General features: G+C 45.3%; 1 protein-coding gene across 19 annotated transcripts in view; it reads right to left on the reverse strand.

The window, feature by feature from the left end:
* The window catches only part of nrxn1a (neurexin 1a), a 147,253-nt gene extending 137,677 nt beyond the window's left edge, over positions 1–9,576 (reverse strand). For 18 of the 19 annotated variants that reach the window (XM_031583154.2, XM_031583149.2, XM_031583145.2 and 15 more), the window contains exons 1-2: positions 9,122–9,576; positions 5,969–7,206 (exon numbers count right to left, since the gene is read on the reverse strand). In XM_031583154.2, the coding sequence (XP_031439014.1) occupies positions 5,969–6,680 (712 nt within the window). In that variant the 5' untranslated portion in view covers positions 6,681–7,206; positions 9,122–9,576. Of the gene's footprint in view, positions 1–5,968; positions 7,207–8,791; positions 9,070–9,121 lie in introns of those variants that run through there. The other variant, XM_031583138.2, reaches the window with a different exon arrangement.
* Between the last annotated feature and the right edge of the window lie 11,113 nt (positions 9,577–20,689).

Genomic DNA, 20,689 nt, shown 5'->3' on the forward strand with positions numbered 1-20,689 from the left:
CTACCAATATTTTTTTGCTCTTAATTGTGTCTCATGACGATACTGAGTTTGTCAATGAGAACAGAGAGGAGGTTATCAAGTCTCACCGGGACTGGTAATATTTCATTTGCTAGATTTTGCCATCGAGAAGGGGGATTCTGTTCTGAACGTTACTTTTAGAACAGCAGGCCATTACAGCAGCCATTGATCAGACCCGAGGCAGTGGCCACCCACCCACCGCTTCTCTTTCTTTAAGAGTCTTTTGTGTGCTGGTCTGGAGTGAACAGGACTAAGAGTCTTTTGTGTGCTAGTCTGGAGTGAACAGGACTAAGAGTCTTTTGTGTGCTGGTCTGGAGTGAACAGGACTAAGAGTCTTTTGTGTGCTGGTCTGGAGTGAACAGGACTAAGAGTCTTTTGTGTGCTAGTCTGGAGTGAACAGGACTAAGAGTCTTTTGTGTGCTAGTCTGGAGTGAACAGGACTAAGAGTCTTTTGTGTGCTAGTCTGGAGTGAACAGGACTAAGAGTCTTTTGTGTGCTGGTCTGGAGTGAACAGGACTAAGAGTCTTTTGTGTGCTGGTCTGGAGTGAACAGGACTAAGAGTCTTTTGTGTGCTAGTCTGGAGTGAACAGGACTAAGAGTCTTTTGTGTGCTGGTCTGGAGTGAACAGGACTAAGAGTATTTTGTGTGCTGGTCTGGAGTGAACAGGACTAAGAGTCTTTTGTGTGCTGGTCTGGAGTGAACAGGACTAAGAGTCTTTTGTGTGCTGGTCTGGAGTGAACAGGACTAAGAGTCTTTTGTGTGCTGGTCTGGAGTGAACAGGACTAAGAGTCTTTTGTGTGCTAGTCTGGAGTGAACAGGACTAAGGTGCGAGCCATGCATGTGTTACAGAAGCATTGAATTAAACAGGAGACATGAAACCTAATGAGAGAGAACAACAGCGGTCAGTCAGTTGATTCAGAAGAAGCACATAACCAACCCTAAAGCCATATTAAAACTGGGCAGCTACAGCTACTGGTGGAAGAGTCTAGAAGAGTGAGTTTACGTGAGGGTTTACATGAGAGTGTAGGATTTGTTGTTCTGACATTCTAACAGTGCATTACATAGAAAAATAACATTTAAGATTGTTATCTCTCTCTCTGTCTCCTTACTGCCCCCTTTACACACACACACACACACACACACTCACACACACTCACACACACTAATACTTTCCTCATTTTTTTTCTCGACAGTAGATCCCGGAGCACCTTGATAAAGCATATCTGTAGCGTACACATTGCTTCTTCTATTTCTGTAAAATGGGTTCAAATGTTCCTACCTCGTCTGCATTGCATCGGGAGCAGAGTATTGACCCAGGACTTACCAATGCAGCCGGGACCACCCGACCCAACTCAAAGAGCATGCATCACACCACACAAGACAAGAGCCGACAAAAAACATGGATCACGGGGGGAAATGATAGAAAACAAACCAATAGAAAGAGGTATGTCTCATGGTAGAAAAGGATAAAACAAAATTTCCATTGATGTTGCAGTGGCCGATGGCATTTACAATATAAAATTCAAAGTTCTCTACGTTCCATGTTCTAAGGTACAACACAACACATTTGAAGGTTCTCTTTCATTTACCAGGCATGCTAAAGGGTTTCGGATTGTGGATTGTCCTATTCCTTTCCCAATGCAGATGATGACTAGCGCTCTCAGCTTGTGCCAGTTATTGGTATCCCTGACATTAGTAGGTTTTTTTAAAGGCATGCACACTAAGGCCCCTCATCCTGTCACGCCCAGGCTGGCATGGTGGAGTCTCTGTGGTGTGTTTGCACTGCAGTGACGGGCGTATCAGGATCATGTCAAGCGCTCTCCTCCGCCCCGCCGCCCACTAAAGCACGCCGGGGGCGAGGGGACATGTGGAATCTCATCGAGCTGACGTCTCTTTTCGGGAGCTGCCTGCGTCTCACGCTGCCTGATTTTCAGTGTGCGGAGAGGAGATGAGGGATTGTTTGTTTGGAAATGACACACTCACACACACACTCACACATATACACACACACACACACACACATGCAGAACCATGGCTGAAATGGTTCTGAATCAGCCCGGCACCTCTACAACAGGGTGACGAGCCCAGCAGAGCTGCTTGATTGCCACACACACCCTGATTGTGAGGACCCCTCCCAGGGCTCCACGAGAGAGAGAGAGAGAGAGAGAGATTGATGCAAATAATGGGAGCGTATGATGGCGAGCGGGGTGTCATCTATCATTCTGTCTTGGAGGACCACACCGCTTTTATCAGCATCATGGCGACTAACCTGATAACACCCTCTGAATAGAGAGGCTGAGGGGTCTCATGTACAGGATGTGCAGGATGAAGCATGGCGTGGCCAGGAGGGCAGTTAAATGCCTCTCATAAGATTAGCGCCCATTCTGCCCCTTCAAAGCGCTCGCCCCTTTTCAGTGGGCTCACCAACGTAGCGCCGGATTAGCCAAACTTTGTGTGATTTATCTTAATCTTTCAGCCTGCGAATGTACACTCAGCACACACACACACAAAATGATTTTTGTTATGTTTGAATGAAACCCACAGCATAATGAGGGGCCAGCCTTGGCTTTTATGCAATATTTAATTGGAAAGCCAAGGCCGATGCCTCACCACAAAGAAAAACATGCTTTCAATGTCAATCTAGCCTTGTCGCGCATGACAGTCCTGTGAGATCCAACTTGTCATCCTGTCAGTCTCCTGTGCCAGCTGAATGATTCTCCTGAGGATCAATACTGAGTGGCAGGCTAAAGCTACATCTCCGTCATCGCATCCACACAAAGATTAACAGCTCTAATTCAATCTGGAGTGATATTGCATTGGTAATTACAACGGAATTGTGTGCTATATATATATATTTGACTTTAAGAACTGCAATGGCTACAGAATTGGTGCTGGGTAACTGGCAGGAGCTGGCTAATGGTCTGTGATATGCTAAGCTGGACTTTATGTAAACTGCTAAACATGCATAATGGTTGTCTATGAAATGGAATCTCAATTTTAATGAGTTATTGAGAGCTGTAGACATGGTTCCCTTCTCTCTGGCTTGTGCTCATTTAATATCGGCTCATCAGGTCAGCGGCAAATCTCTATAAGTGAAAAATTCCCTGGTGAGATTAAGATCAGCAATGGCACACAGGACCACGAGAGCAGCACTATATACTCTGGGGGAATGGGGGACGAGGTTAAATATAGCCGAGAGAACAGAACTACGCTACGGGTGTGAAGGAGAACCACACGCACAAAAAGAGAACAGAACTACGCTACGGGTGTGAAGTAGAACCACACGCACAAAAAGAGAACAGAACTACGCTACGGGTGTGAAGGAGAACCACACACACAAAAAGAGAACAGAACTACGCTACTGGTGTGAAGTAAAACCACACGCACAAAAAAAGCATAGTGGCTTCCTGTCTGCCCTCTCTATGTCTGAAGAACAAGTGATCTCCATAATTAAGACTAATCATGCCAAACTGTATTGTGAGCTCTTCTCCCTGTCAACCCAGGCCAAGGGAAAATAGAAGTAATTACATTAAAGGCTGAAGATGAATGACCTCCCTTACTCTGCGCTGTGCCTGTATTGTGGAGACTTCAAATTGACTCTCCCATCAACGGACTGATTTTATTACATTAGGAAAGCATTTCAAAACTAGCGGAACAACCCAAATCCACAGCAAGGAGAAGCACACACAAATGCGCACACGCATGAGCTGGAAATGTGGTCAAGCTTCCTGGGGATGATGGATTGAAAGCGTTCTCTTAAAGAACAACACCAGTGCCCAACGGTGCCCTTAGACCATTCAAAGAATGGAACTCAGCCCTGGGCCTTGGCTACAGTCCAGTTCAGACAATTTGCCAGCATTCTCAGTAACAGCCCACACTAAGGAAAGTAAAAGTCTCATTACACAGCAGCTTGCCATGCACAGCATCCCTGCCTGGGCCTCTTGCCCCCCCCCCGCAGCTCACACCTGCCTCGCTAAAGCAGGTTATTACCTCTCTGCCTGGTGGGGGAATGACAGAGCGCGCTCGGAAGGGCCGCATTTAATTCTCAGGCCGCACCCTCCGAACCCCACAGCATGAAAGCCCACCATCTCGGCAACTGAGATGTATAACATTAGTCTTTGGAACGCTGATGTCTTTGTGGGGCTGGTAAAAGACCCCTCCCTGACAGCTCTCCGCAGACACAGGGGTTAAACTGGCCTCTTTTTTCTCTCACACATTTTTGGGTGCCGGATTTCTTTCTTCCATTTGCCTCAGAATAAAAGCGACAGAATTAGGTTGGCCGGATTTGGGTTAAGAATAACCATCTGAACAGATACCATCTAGTGTGTATCTGTGTCTTGTCTGTGACCTTCAATTCTAGTTACAGGATCTGCTTTCCCTCACGAGTTAAGGCGGATGACAAAAACAAAAGCAGACGTGCTGATAAAGGTCACCTCACTCCTGCTTACTACGGGAGGATGGGATGGCACTGCCGTGACCTACTCTCCCACTGCCCTCATCTACGGTGCATTAGTGAACGCTCCTGTCCTGAACCAGCTGAAATGGTCCTCTAATTCACCACACGAACAAAACATTTTCATCCTGCACTGAAGACCCGCACATGAGTCACACAGCCCCCGTCCAGTGACACACCAGTGTGTGGCATTGACCAGTCGGTTGGAAATGAGAGCACTTCTTCACCTTGCAGTGAGACTTGGCACTGCGAGAGCCAAAGGGCTTCTCCTGCTCCACATACACCAATGTGTCATCTTCAGCTCCACAGAGGACATCCAGGGCCTCATGGGCAGGGCTGTGACTCATCCTGAGAGACGTGCCTCTACCTGCTACAGTCCATCAAGCTCAATCGCTTTTTCCCTGCTCAGTTTATGGAAAACAACAAAACCACCAATGTGAATACATTAGGTTCTGACCAAACATAGTACTTGTTGTTCCACTAGGCAGCGTTGCAAGAAACTGTAGATGAAAATCTTTCTAATTGTGTTCCTACTGCGTACCAGAAATATGTGTTATCATTGTGCGTTGTGCGTATGACAAAAGGAAGGTCTTTGCACTCGTGACTGTTTCTGTGGCAACAAGGGCCTACCAAACACAGAATTATCAACATCAGGAGATCTGAGATTAGTCCAGAGGAATGATTATCAAAATGACATAAAAGAAAAAGGAGAAAAGATGGAGAGGACAGAACAAAGAGTGACATCTGACCACAAGAGGGAGTTAGATAAATCTAAAACTCCAAAGACAAACGAAGAGAATTCCTTAATCAGTACTCGATTTTAGTCACACTTGTGACTCTATGTATCCTTACACTTAAAACCAAGCCATGCATGACCCTTTTCCATGCATAATCCAGAAGTAAATGAAGAAGAACTACTCCAAAAGTAGGCTATAATGTGATAGCGTTTCTGTTTGGAGCTATATTGTATGTATTTATTAAATTTGTCCATACTTCTTTTCTGCCTCTATGAACATACCGGGTGTCACATTGCATCATGCTAATTTGAATTACAAAAAGCTGCTGTGTTAAAACAGCCATCTGCTTAACTGTATTGCCTGGAGCAGAGCGAGTTGAGAGAATTCAGTTTTAAAGACCTGGCTGGTTGCTGCAATTAAGAAAATAACAATTGGGAGTATTTTGTGAAGTAGGGCCCCTCAATCCGGTTAAACGAAGCCCTTCAAAAACGTGGCGAATACATTGTAGATCATATTATCTTAAAACTAGTTTGAGAAGCTCAGCGATGACGTCAAACAGAGATGTCTTCCATGATAGGGTCAGAAATAATGATCACTTCCCATGACCATGCGGATGCTTAGGCCTGCCCTCATCTGATTGGGATATTCATGCTCCAATATGTGACAAAACGGCTTGTTAGAAAACTCTAAAACTGCTCAAAACAAATTCACATACATCAGAAGATTTGTCACAACACTGATAGGAATCCAAGGATCTTACCTTCACTGCAATCTTTCCCTTGATATCCTGTTTCTGAACAGTCACAAATGGCCTCGTCGTTGACAATGCTGCAGACACCTCCGTTCTGGCAAACATGGTCAGCTCCACAAATGCCGCTGTTAACGCCTTCGCTGGCAACGAGCACTGGCTCCGTGCCATTCACTTTTAGATGGGTTATCCGGCCTCTGAATGGCACCGCGTCTTTAATGGCCGCCGAGGTGAGTCGCAGTGCCACGGTGCGCAGTTCAGGGGGTATACCTCCTATGAATAAATGACTGAACACAGTCATGTCCCTTCTTTTTGACTTCACCTCCACCATCTTTACTTCCTGGTCCACTACCAGCGTGGTGTTTTTGAAGTTCCTGCGCACGGTAATAGCGTGCCAGCGGCTGTCGTTGACCGCCGTGTCGGAGAGCACGGTGGCCGGCTCGGCGCAGAAGATGGAGAAGCGCAGGTTTAGCCTCCCGTTGTGGATCAGGAGCTCCAAAAAGTCGCAGAATCCTTCGTCATCGAAATACATGAGAAGTCCATGAGAGCTCTTGGTTTTCATATTGAAACTCATTTCGCTCTCACAGCAGGCGTTCCACATGGGGAACCTGGCCCACTGTCCCTCCGCCCCTGTGAATTCCATACTAGCCCCAATGTCTACCAGACAGCAGCCCAGCAGCCCGATCCAGATCAAATGAGCACCGCTCCGAATTGAGAAGCTCATGTTTGAAACCTTTGTGCTTATCTTTGAGCAAAGGACGCCTGTTAAAAAAATTATTCTAAATAAGAAAGCTCTAGATTGCCAGTTCTAGAAGAATATCAACATGGCAACATTTACCTTTACATAGCCTATTCTCATGGTCCTTTCACTATGTAGTTGATCTAGTCTCAAAGGCTGTTTTTGTACTGCTATGAAAGCCTTTTTCTGGACTTAAATCCCTTAAATATTGATGGGTCTGACTGTCCTCTCAAGAAAAGAAAAAAGCCTGTTCTTGGCTATCCAGGGGCGCTACAGAGGGACTTTGATATTATACTGGATATCCATCATCTCCTCAACAAGCCAGGTATGATCACCCTGGATTTGAATTTCATTAAAAAGCAGCACTGTAAAATTCAGTCATTGTCTTGTCTGTGGCCTGCCGTTGGAAACTAACATAACTTCACAACAGCTGTAAGACACAGCCCCTAGAGGGGCCTCCCTTCCTCTCAAATCTCCTAATCACATCCGTTTGGGGCTATCCATCAGCGATCTGCAGAGAACACAAAACAACAGGGATTCACACATTTCAATCTGTCAGGTAGAACACACTGGAGTAGCATGCATCCTTTTCAAAAAAAGAAGATGATTTCATGTGTTTTCATGTCCTACATATTAAATAGATTACTGTGTGAGCAGAGAAATGTGCATGCTTGTTTTCCTATCTAAAACGCTCCATCCCAAGGTAAGATGTTTGAGTATGCTGTACTGTACTAAGTACAGTGTAGCCGGTGTGCGTGATCAGGAGATGAGTGAGCAATAGTTTGAATCAACGGTTTGGAAGGGAAGCTTGTGAATGCTAACTTACTGTACATGTCCTCGCTTACAGAGAAAACCACACAGTGGGGAGGATCTTTGTCATAAGAGTAGTCCTGTGACTGTACTGTACAAACACCTGATGTGTGTGTGTAGAAGAGATGGGCTTTTTTCAGTGCAACAGCATTTACTTTGAAAATGATCTAAATTTTACTGAAATAATTCATCATTCATCATAATTATGGTACGTACCTGATGACATTATAAGCAAACAGTCCTATCAAAACATTAGCCTTTTCGCATGACTATAGCTTAACAGCATTATTAAACTACAGCCTCATAAATGTGCGACATTAATAGTGCACATTTAAATATTTCTGCAAGCCATGATAAACATGCTGGCATGGACCTTACAACAACATAGCAAAACCTCTGACAACATGCTGCTGGTCCACGGCACAGTCACTGGGCTCCAAGTCTCTGAGCGATCCCATCCTATGCCAAATTTACAATTAAATCTAAATTAAATTCCACTTTATCCAAATCCTTTCAGCTCTGCCAAAACGCCTGGACATGTCATGAATATCATTTGAAAGCTTAATCCATATAAACATTGTAACAGTTCAGACTATTGGTTCGTGGCAAGTTATAACTTCCTGAGGACCAATTTCCTTTCGACCTCCTCCCTGACCTAAGGGGGCCTGGGAGCCCCTCATAACAGTGCGCATTAGAGCCAATCCCACGTGTGAAGAATAGTTTCACACTCTGCCTCCCAAAACCTACCCGGGGCGGGGGCTTATCTCGCCCTTCTTAAGCATTAATGACACCGCAGTTGTCTCGCCTCCGGCCTGTCTGTCAACTGATCTAAACCAATCTTTTCATGCCTTAATGCCCGCGTGTTTACTGACAGGGCTTATGTTCAGCAGGAGCTCTGCTGGGTCTAAAAAGATGTTCATTATTCACATGTCGTGGGGTGCGACAAGGTGCGCTTTGAAAAAAAAAAACATAGCCCAGATAATCACAAAGCTATATTAACTGTATAGCTAACGGCAGCCAGTAAACACGGCGGTCACGGCGGCGGTTTTACTCAGTGTTGTCTCATTAAAGTGTTGAAAAAAAATTGACACGTAGTAAAGGTGCAGCCCGTGCACAAGATAAAACATGGTAAATGGAGTTAGATTAACTAATCATTTTAGTCGATTTCCCTAACGGACCATGGAGAGACGCTACATTTATGAGGTACATGCACAGACAAGGTATCCATACATCAATCGTTTTCGTCAAGACCAATGCAGTAGATGACTCAGATGCGCATAGCTTACTCAATTATCAACCATCTTCTCTTCAACCTGAAAGAAGAAAACGCCTCTCTTTTAAACACTATGCTTCTACCGGCTACCCGCCACACTTGGCAAATGAAACGAATCACAAGCTACACCGTTAGAAATTACATTACTGTGCAAATCTGAAGTTGCTGAATTTAAAACTATCACGATTTTACATTCCTAACATGTTAGCCTTTGCGCGTGGGCTTCAGCTCACCTTCGCCAATCAAACAAGAATGAGAGCACATAATCTTACACACACCTCTGCGCGCGAATAATGCCAATTATCCTCGTTACAATGAAGGTATGACTTCAAAAGATATTTACCTGGAGAAAAATAACATTTCGTGATCTCTTGTTCGGTCAGCCCAACAGATGAAGCTCGGCGTGGACTTCCTCATCGAATTTTTTCCGTCTTTTATTTTGATACAAGAATCACTGCATCGGAGTCTGGAGAACGCAAGGAATGGGAGAGACGGCTGCTTATGCGGATCCCCCCGAAAACCCCGATGGGTTAACACATTTTAGACAGAGGAAATACTTAAGTTAAAAGCCAAACTCCCTCCTCACTCCCCAAGTCTTCTGTGGTAAATGTATAGCATTGGAAAAAAAATCTACAAAGCTCTCCAGATATAGCCTATGTGTATATATATTTCTCTCCTCTTGGTTTGTGTGTGAAAAGGTGCGATCTGCCTCTATACTGAGCTTTGCCTATGCTTGTCAGCTCTCGGAGACATAGCGTCACGTGTCTGATGGAGATGGGCGGGGCGGGACTGCTGCTGCAGCACCTTGGACAGCGGCAGCGTTTAGGGAGAAAGAAAGAGAGCGCGAGAGCGCGCCCCGACCAACTTTAACATACATAATCAATCGAGAACGCGCGAGAAAAATCCCATATCGCCCCAGTTATACCGCCATGTGGGAAGAACTGCTTGAGTAAAGGTGGTAGGTGAAAAGGGGTTTCCGTGGAGACATATCAAACACTGAAATGTGATCTTTCTTCGTCCCCAATGTTGGGGCTATTTCACAAATTCAAGGATGAGCTGATATCAAAATGCCAACTCCTTGGAGAAAGACTAAAATTCGAAACCGTGGGCCTGGGCGTTAATCGCCTGGCACTGAGGTGGCTGAGAATGATTTACTCTCGAGAAGATTCGCTTATTGGCTTTCTGACAGCAGATGCGAGGCAGAACTCCCACGAGAGACATGCGCGCCGTCAAAAGAAAGAATGGCTCAGTGCCTCGTGCCGTTCCCGTGTCAAAACATGCTTTCTTTAGCAGGCCAACCGGCCGTGAGAGCTACCTGCAGAGTGAACTGCGCGTGAAGGATGGGCGCCCCCTTTGATGGTGATGATGCCCGAGCTCGTGCTGGTTTTTGAATTTGAACGGGACGTGAGCTGTATGTTCTACGTGCTAAGTAGGCCTGTTCATGACTAATGACAAATGACTAATAGCGTTCGTCAGGACGGGGCGGCAAGAGAACGCACAAAAGCCTCTTGAGATGGGGGGGGCGAATGAATCAGACGATCCCACATTTCATCAAGTACTACTGAGCAGTCTATCTGCATTTACCTTTATCTGTGTCTTGAGGACGTCATTGGTTATTTGAAGGAGCATCCATTCATTTAACACCATATCAGCTGCAGGCACAAGCTTCGGATGGAAACGGGCACGTCTGAATTACTCCATGAAAAATAACCTCTATGAATCAGTTGAAATTTTCCAGGATTAAGAGCGTGCTGCTTGTATTTAACCTGGTGAGGCTCTCTCTAGTTCACCCCAGTGCAAATACTTTTAAACAGAAACACATATAAACATCACATTGGTAAATGACATCAACTGGATATGTCATGGAACCCTCAACAAACCACTTCACGTAGTATCTTTACATTATTGAAAAGTATGTGTATGTTATAATTATGTTTCAGTATTCCATTCATTATAGAAGATGTCTTTTCTTGTGCATTACATGTTGTCAGTGAACATGTGGTTTGCGGTGCACATCCAAATAGAATAGTCCTTGTTTAAGCACATTTTTTGGAGCAGATATTAAATGCAAATCTGCTTGAATGGAAACTGACACTCTATCTGCCTTGGTGAATTCTCTATCACTGTGAGCCAGTGCTCCAACTCAAATCTGGTATGTCAGATAAAAACGTATCTCTATAAGCCGGTTGTGTTTGTGCGCAAGGTTGAAGTCAGAGTTCAAGGGTGCCTCAGAATAACCCTGTGTATCCCCTCGACTGTGCCTGCAGCTGTTACTGTACACCAATCATGCTCTTACCTACCTTACCACACCTGCAACCGTATAATGAAGTAACATGCAAGTATTTTTTTAAAGATTTATTTTTGGGCTTTTTGCTTTTAATCAGATAGGATAGTGAAGGTTTGACAGGAAATGAGCTGGAGAGAAGAGGTGGGGAGTGGGATCGGGAAATGACCACGGGTCAGATTCGAACCCAGGTCCCCATGGGCGTTCAAGCCCGTTCATGGTCGAAGCTGCTGCTTGCGCCACAGGTCCCCCAACACAGAAGTATTTTAGCAGAGAAATACACAGCCATGGTTGCATGGGGCAGCGCCACCCTACCAGAAGACCCATGCCCTTCTACTCTTAGGCCAGCTCCTTCCTTCCATTCTTTTTTATTATTTTATTTTTATTTTGGTCATCTGGGTATTGGCAAGAGTACAATCAAACATGACACATTTACAATACCTTAATACTTCAATACTTTGAAAACACACAAGTTCCTTCCTCATTCAGGACACATTTCTATGCAAAATATATAATTTTTAATAACCTTGAAAATATCTGTCAATTCTTAGCTTCCTTCCATTCTAACTCTTCCATCTGTTCCATGTATGAGAAGTGTGAACGGATTAAATAGCTAGACCAGAGGAAAGTGGGCTCTGATCAACTGTCCCTTTTTCAGCTGAGAGTCGGAGCAAGTTGTTCTCACTCTCACTCAAAGCTGAGTGTTGGTGTTCTCAGGAATGCTTCTTTTCAAAGCTGCTTCCTGTCAATGTTCTTTGTGTGGAGCACCATATAGATTATTCTGTGACAGTAAATGCATAGAAGTTGGAAAAAGGTGATGGAAGGTGAAGTATGTCTACTACTAAGGTGAAGAATGTCTACTTCCATAACACGTCAGTGATGACCCGATGTTCTAATGTGAGGATTGTCAAGAGAGGTTTGATTTTGTTCTGTTGTTCAGGACTATTCAGTTCCCTTTTTATCTCACCAAATTGAAATTGCCATGCAAAAAAAACAGCACTGAAGGCATTTCCACATGATTCCTCATAGTATTCCACTCTGTCATTTATTTCCTGTGATATATTAAGTAATCAAGCGATTCAGTTCATAAGGACACACAGGAACAGGCATGTCTTGAAGGTTTCCCTGTAAATACTGAAAGAGGCCTTCATTGGAAATGTCATGTATTGTCACTTCATTGATTTGTGTTTGTCCAAATTCACCTCGTACACACATAAACACACATGATCTCATGTCTTTTGGGACCCAGCATTGCAGAGTAAAGTAGATAAATTCTGGATGGGGGTGAGATAAGTGGAATCAGGTAGAGCCATACCCCTTTGACAGCCCAGGATTGTGCCTGCAAAACCCCCATACACACTTAATTTGGGAAAGTAAGCACGATAATAAATATAAAATATGCCTTTAAGTCTGAAATGTTCCATGAAAGAATACCGACTGAGTTTGAGAGAGCTGCTTTCCTTGCAGCCCAGATCAGACAGGGTGTGTGGGGCATCGCAAAGCAGACGTGTGCTACTGAGCTGCAGTAGATATTGCATCTTAACTGGTAGCCATTTTTTCATCTACATGGTTCGAGGTTAATATTTTCTATTAAAATGACTTCAGTTTCCCAAAGACACACAGACACATACACACTCACACACACTCACACACAGGGTGACACAACAGAGACCCCATGGGAGCTTTTGCAACCCAGACCTGGTTTCATAAACTTCACACCATCACTCTGCATACTGGTAGCACGCCTCCAAAAGCCCGGCTGGCAAGCACTTTTGAACTGAGCCTCCAGGATGCAGCTATAAAACAAATTGAAAAATAAAAAGCCTGGACAGTTGTGTAATGGGAAAATCCGTAAACACTGAACTGCTGAACCATATTACCACCCCAGCCTGAGAATGTTACCCAGAACTGGACACAGCCAGCTCCTTGGGCTGTTGGGCATCCTCTCCCAGCACCTCCTAGCCTGATTGGTATGTAGACCTTTGTCTTCCATCCATCTGATAAGCAGAATTGAAATCTCCCCTGCTGTTTGAGATTGTGTACTGTGCATGTATTAGGAGCTTGGACATATTTACATTCTTGTGGAATAGTCTGTGAAGGCGGTTGGAAAGAGCCGGGGCCTTATCTCCCGGTGCCGTTGTTTACTTCCATGGAGGGGTGGCAGCTTGACGAATGCGCTAATCAGATTGGGCAGAGATTCCTGAGCCGCGGCGGCGGCGGAGAGCGAGCCCAAAAGCTGTCTGTGCTCTCCTGGAGTGACAACTCTCCACCATTACTCCCTGTGATGGGTCGCTCACAACAGCTCGTAATCTCAAGGGTCTCTGGAGAGAAGGGGAATTTGACTTTCGGATCAGTTTATGCTGAATGAACTAGTAAGAGGTTTCTTGTATTAGGGGCTGTGATACTAAAATAAAGCAAAAAGACCTTATAGGAAGGATCTGTCTTGAGATTCTCTCATAATTCCTCTGATCAAATTGAGAGAAGAAACACAAACACATTGCTCCTACTGCTGGAGTCACAGTGAAGATTCAGCTCATTACCATGTGTGGGAATGCACTCTAAATCCTAATCAAGCTGTTATCAGCCTTAGTAATTATATGGCTTGTTTGTATTATGGCTTACAGCGTATGCCATTCATAGACACACATAAACACTCACACACATGTTTGTATACAAACACATACTGTAGACAGGAATATGGATTCCTCCCATAGAAATCAGGAGTCAGAGTTCTGCCAGCTGTGCTTTGCCTTAGTTGGGGAGGTCTCTCTGGATTGGTCGACTGCAATCCTTCTCAGCCTCCCAGAAAGCCCTACCTCTCAACCCCCCCCCCCCCCCCCCTAGTCCAGCCAATATAGTCATTTAATCCAGTGTGCCTGACTGTAGCATTGAAGGACAATTCACTGTAGATATTCAACTCGTGCCATCAGCCATGTGTTCCTGTGCCGGAGGGTTGACTCAGTGAATAGAGGCCCATTTCCTCTTGGGGGGGCGGGGTGGGGGGGTGGGGGGGCCTGGAGCTGAGAGTGGTGTCTGGTGGTCTGATGGGACAAGCAGCAGTTATGGGGGTGTTTAGCAAGTGATAGCGGTGCGGTGCGGTGCGGTGCGGTGCGGTGCGGTGCGGTGCGGCGCGGTGCGGTGCGGTGCGGTTGCTGTGCCGCTGGTTGCTGTGGTTGGGGAAGGGAGGGAGGGCCTGAAGAGCAGCTCCAAGCATGGCTAAAAAGGGAAGGGTTTTTTTGTCGGTGGTGAAGGCCATAGAGGAGCAGGCCTGTCAGTGATTAATGGGGTGCAGGGTTTACTGTTCTTCAGGTTATGGATTTCCTGTCTGCCTCTCTCCGCGGTGGCTGCCTCTCATTAAACACCGCAATCAAAAGGGGCCTCGGCAAGACCCACGGCCTGGGGAAGGAGCAGGCGAGGTGGAGGTGGAGGCGAAGAACAGGATGGAGGAGCGAGAGAGAGGAGGGAGGAGGGAGGAGGGAGGAGGAGGAGGAGGAGGAAGAGGGCAGGACCTCCCACTGAGAGGAGTTGTGAGCGAGAGAAAAGCATCAGGAGGTAGGAGGCAGAGGAAACGGAGGAATGATAGCTCAAGTCTCACACGGCAAGAAAAGAATTCCCTCAACGACCCTGCCTTCAAGGCCTGCCTTTCTTCTGCTGTGCAAAAGGCAGGGTAATCAGTGTGTCACCAACAGTAGGCGCATGCCATATATCTTTATGATAATGCTCGTGATGTTACAAAAACTATACAGCCTGAAAACTGTAGAGTCATGGTCTCCTTGCTATTAGTGCTTTGTAACGCATCAAATAGTTTTTGACAAAACGTATATGCCTATTTAAACATAGATATGAATGGCCAATTAAGGAAGATGGCATAACAAGGACAAATGTCTTTTCAAATGGCGGTGCTTCAGGGACGAGGCAACGATGATATCACTGCAGCGTTCTTCATAATCTACTTTTGAAAGCTACATGTCATTAAAAGCTACACTCGCACTGCACTCATACTGACATTCATTTAAATCCCTTGCCTGGAAGAGTCAAATGTGAACAGCCTAATAAAAATCATTTCAGGCCCTGTAAAGGTACACTGACTAAAAAAAAGTAATGGCTAGAATATCTAGTGTCTTTGTGTTCATATTCAATTAGGGAAATGTAAGGATGGACTTTTACATCCTAAAAATGTAATAAGACCAAGGAGGGGAAGTGACCTCACCCTGTTTCCTGTTTCCTGTTTCCAGTGTAGGGCAGGTGAAAGTTGAGTGAGGTACGGAGGCTCTATCCATCCATGACTGCCAAAACATCAGTAATGTACGACCTCCAAAGAGCCCGGTGAAAATGTCAAGGCACAAACACATTCAGCAGGACAAAACGAGGTTGGAGAGTATGATGGCTTCCTGTTCTCTCTCTCTCTTGTCTTGATGAGGCTTTGATTAGATTTGGATGCCCCCCCCCCCCCTCCACCCCCCCCCACACACACACACACACACAGACACACACGTCAGAGTGGTGCTGAAGAGGGGGGTGTTGGAAGCAGGAATAAACCTGCGCTTGCAGGAAATGAGGTAGGAAATGAACATGCCTCGGTGACGGATAGTATCCCATGACAACCACTCCTCACTGTAATGTCAGTGTTGGACTGATGAATGAATCTCCCCACGACATCACCACTACAAGCCCACACTCACTCACTCACTCACTCACTCATGCATGCATACACGTGCACACACACACACACACACACAGCGGGTGCACACAAACACACACACACACACACACACACACACACATACAGTACACAAACACACACACACACACACACACATACACATACACATACACATACACATACACATACACACACACACACACACACACACACACACACGTGCACAGATGTGCACAGATGTGCCCTAATCTGAAAAAGCCCCCCCCCCCACCCATCGATTTTAAATGAATTGTTAATTGTTTTAATTTTTTTAATTTTTAAAGATTAATAAAATAAAAAAATTGTGCATAGTTAGTCTAAGTCATTATTGTAGATATCGTATCTTTTAAACTGGTTTAAGCAGCAATCTGATTTTGAGTCTTGAGCTTAACACTGCCATCTATCTATTTGTTTGTAAAAGACGTGTAACTGTATGATCACACCATTTCAACATGGCACAATGGTGCTTGTTATAGACAGCACAACCCATGCCCAGTCATAAAACTTTGAGGAGACATTTTGGAAATCTAAAAACTATACACTCTACACGAAATTCAAACATTAACTCTTTGAACTCAGATGATTATGAGCTGACGTTGCCGGTTTAACAATTCTTATCATTTCAATTCTGAACGTCTGACTGAATCGTCACCTTTCATCTCTCGTGCCAGAGAATACACTAACACAACTGAACAAAACTGATCTAGTGCAGGCGGTTGACAGTGGCTTGACTCCTGGTGAAGATTCCTGGTGACTGGAATAGGCTATTTCTAGCTTTGTATGTACAAATATGTACAGAACAGTTAAAAATGTCATAGGATTTAATGAGCACATTTCCTGGCCTCATCTTCCCATATTTCACAATAGATATTAGAAGTTTACTTGATCACCAGGTTCTCCAATGCTCTGTGAACTGGAGCTTCCAACTTAAACAAAACGCTTCAGAGAAAACAGGCATACTCCACATTAAGTTAATTATGTACAAAATGGTTGCTAATGCTTCACTTGCTGGCCTGCTGTTTGTCTGAATCCTTCTCTGCAAAGTTGCTCTCCTTTTAGCTGCCACAGCCTCAGCTCTTTCTCACACTGTTGAAGCCCCCTCCTTGTAGAAAGCATTGCCTACTTTAAGCACCCAAAATTAACATAGCATTAAAAAAACATGCTTTACATTTTTACCAATTTCGACAAGTTATCATCTCATAACGAAAAATAAGTCGCCTTTTATCAGATACATCTGCTTGTTGATTCAAAATTCGTCACAATCTGAATTAAGCGTTCAAGAACATAGCTAGCAGCTCGTGTCGCAAGTTAGAAAGAAGCTAATGCCTACGTTAGCTTATTTCCTATTGCAAGCTAATGTGGACGCCAACTTCTTTTAAGCTAAGTTATCTTCTCTCATATAGCTGCCTGTTGGTTTATGTGATAGTATAATATCAGTGTGATGTGATGCAAATGCAACAAGCTATGCATAGTTCGGAAGCACGTGTGGAGATTTGTATTCACAATTAATCCCTTTGTTATGGAAGCCTATAGTTATGGGGTGATGTTTTTCTTTTCTCATGGGCAGACGCATTTTAAAGTCAGATTAAAGTCAGAATTTATGAGAATAACGTTTAGCCTTGTGTTTATTTGGGCTATTCACTAAAATGGACGACATGAATGCTGAAGAGCCGGAAGTCCACTGGCCTTTAGCCCGTCGGTTTTCGGGCGGTCTACTGGCGAGTTACAGACAAACGGCCCACCATTTTGCCACTTGTTTTAAAAAATGTTTTACTTCTTTATTCATTTTCACCAAATGTTAAAATTTTTTATACATGTAACCAGCGTGTAGCATACATTTTTAAACGACCATGTCCCTTTTTCAACCTTGAGAGCTTCCTAGGTCCATGAACTTCTTCTTTTTAGCAGCTGATATTGTAAACATGAATTTCAGTTTTGAAATTCCAGGAATTGCTAACATTTGATGTATTTTCTTAATATCCACAGCCAGCTAAACTAAAGATGATGGAGGTCCAAAAGCAAACCAGAAGTGGCACAACACAACGTTGAATGAGAGTGTGCTTTGTTTGATGTTATTCTATGTCCCTCTTACATTTAAACACACAAACCCTGTAGAGAGGTTTTTTTATTTGCCTATTTTTTATTTATCACTCCTCCTGACAGATAGAGGCTGTCGGGGGCACATCTGTCAGTTTACCCAAATATCCTTGATCTGGGATCAGGCTGTCATTGTTCATTCACAGCGTCTCGTAACGTTCAGGCATGAGGATGTATGTGTGCATAAATGATGTAAAACGATGCAAGCACTGCTGTAGTAATGTACGAAGCGGAGCATGAATCATACTTCAGTAAGGCCAACAATATTGTGGCTAGGACGCTTTAATGGGGCTGTTCACCCATCAGAGTTGGTGTGGAAGTGTACATGCATGGGTTGGGCGTACTCCCATGTTGTGGTACCTGTCAAGTGGATTTAACTTCAGATAAAGGGAATATGGGAGTGACATCTGGTCGGAGTGCTGAATAGTCATCCCCCAAAGGGCCATCTGCTCCCCCCAATGACCACAGAGCATTTTCTCGCTGCTGTTCCGATCACTTTAGTAAACAGCACACGCACACACACACACACACACTCACAGAAGCACACACACACACGCGCACACACACACTCATACACTTCTGTGCACACACACACATCGCACAAGCAAACACACAAACCTTGCACATTTCTTTACAGATTTTTTTTTTTTTTCTCAGGAGAGAAGTGAATGGTTATAGCAGTCAACTAGGACAGGGAGCCATGCTGTATGAAAAAAACGGAGCAAGTTCAGGGTCTTCGGAGGGAGACAGGAACCAGGAGTACCAAAAGAAATGTACGAGGGAGAGAAAGAAAGGACTGCATTTCTGCCCCCCCCCCCCGGCCTCCACCTAAGCAGCCGTGTGATATTCATTATGAGCGTGTGTGCAGTGGAGGTGGCTGTTTTTCTGTGTTCCCTTCCTCGTTTTCCCTCCATTCATCCTTGTCTTCTCTAAGTGTGCATTGATTATTGAGCTCCGTCTCCAGGGCCTGGGGCGGCGGCGGGCTACTCTGCTATCTCCGCGCTCAGCTCGCACTCCGTGAGACCCATCGCTCATAAGCGAGACTGCTCTTAACCTTATTTCAAAGGAATCTGCTACCCTTCAAACCGCCGCGATAAAGCATTGACACACAAGAGGTTCCCAGAACTGAGATGACTCCTAACTCTCTCCCCTTTGGCTAAAATTTTCTCGTGTGAATTTTCCTTGAGAGCCCTCCAACCATTGGGTGATAAGCTTTGGCCCCCCCTACTCTCTATCTTCCTGCATAATGCATCCATCATTTAAATAACTTTATTTACTTTTTAATTAATTAATTAATTAATTAACTAACTAACGTCCTTGCTACACGGCCTTGGCAGTAATCATCTCGCAAAGATTTCAGTCTTTCAGTGCGTGTGTGTGTACGTACAGCTTCTGATTCAGACAGGTTCACTGGGGTGGGGATGACACATGGCGGGGCTTTTATAATAGACTGGCACTGATGTCATCTCACCACCCGCCGCACAAAGAGCCCACAGAGGCGGACTTCAGATGAGAGCCTCCAATTCCTTTCAGCTCGTGTCTCGTAGCCTACTGCACAATGGGAGGACAAAGAGGGTTATTTGTAGCTAGTTTAAAGCAGGGATAGTTGTGTCCCCCGATAATCCCTTCTTTGTGTTTAAGGGTGTGTGTGTGTGTGTACGTGTGCGTTCTGTGACATGTTGCATCACAAGGGGCTGATGCTTCTGAGTGATTGGCTGATGCTGTGTGGCTGATGTGTTTTTATCACAGGGCCACCCATGACAGTAATGGTGACTGAGACGAAAGCGTGTCCAAGCCACGCTGTCAGCCACACACAAATGTGTGTGTGATTAACACGCCGGGGACGGAGAGACTTGAAATACAAGTGCACGCAGCGTGCCTCCTCACAGTCACCTGTCTGCATCAATCTTCCGCGGCGACTCCTCCACGCCTTCCTTATTGTCTCTGCATCATTGAGACGAGCACACAGTCGCATGCCCATGTGCCAACAAATCAAGCTGGCCCGACGTTTCTCAATGTCGTGGCACATGTTGTGTGGTGTGTGTGTGTGTGTGTGTGTGTGTGTATGTGGCACATGTTGCATTGCACCACATGGGCCGTGCTCACACAGAGCACTGGGAGCAGGAAGCAGCCTTTGGAGCAGCACAGCACAGCACAGCACAGCACAGCACAGCACGGCACGGCACGGCACGGCACGGCACGGCACCGCACGGCACGGCACAGCACAGCACAGCACAGCACAGCACAGCACAGCACAACACAGCACAACACAGCACAGCACAACACAACACAACACAACACAACACAACACAACACAGCACAGCACAGCACAGCACAGCACAGCACAGCACAGCACAGCACAACACAACACAACACAGCACAGCACAGCACAGCACAGCACAGCACAGCACAGCACAGCACAGCACTAATCCAGTTTTGCTCATTTACACATTTCACATTGGTCTTCTAAGCAGGGATGATAAAGTGTGTTTAGTTTGCAGCTGATTGGTTTGGTAATGGTTGTGTGATGGTCTGAATGCGACAGGCCCGCGTTGCTGCAGGAGGGTGTGCCGCACGGGTCACTGGGCCGGCCCTGAATATGCCAACCACCAGCTGCCACACAATGCCAGCGGTGATGTCTGCAGACGGCCGCGGTTCACACACATGCAACATTCCTGCTTAATGCGCATTTAAGGAGCTCACACTGACATTCTCTCTCTCTCTCTCTCTCTCTCTCTCTCTCACACACACACACACACACACACACACACACACACACACACACACACACACACACACACACACATACACACATGAACACACAAGCA

The sequence above is a fragment of the Clupea harengus genome, chromosome 16, assembly GCF_900700415.2.
Source record: "Clupea harengus chromosome 16, Ch_v2.0.2, whole genome shotgun sequence".
Lineage (NCBI taxonomy): Eukaryota > Metazoa > Chordata > Actinopteri > Clupeiformes > Clupeidae > Clupea > Clupea harengus.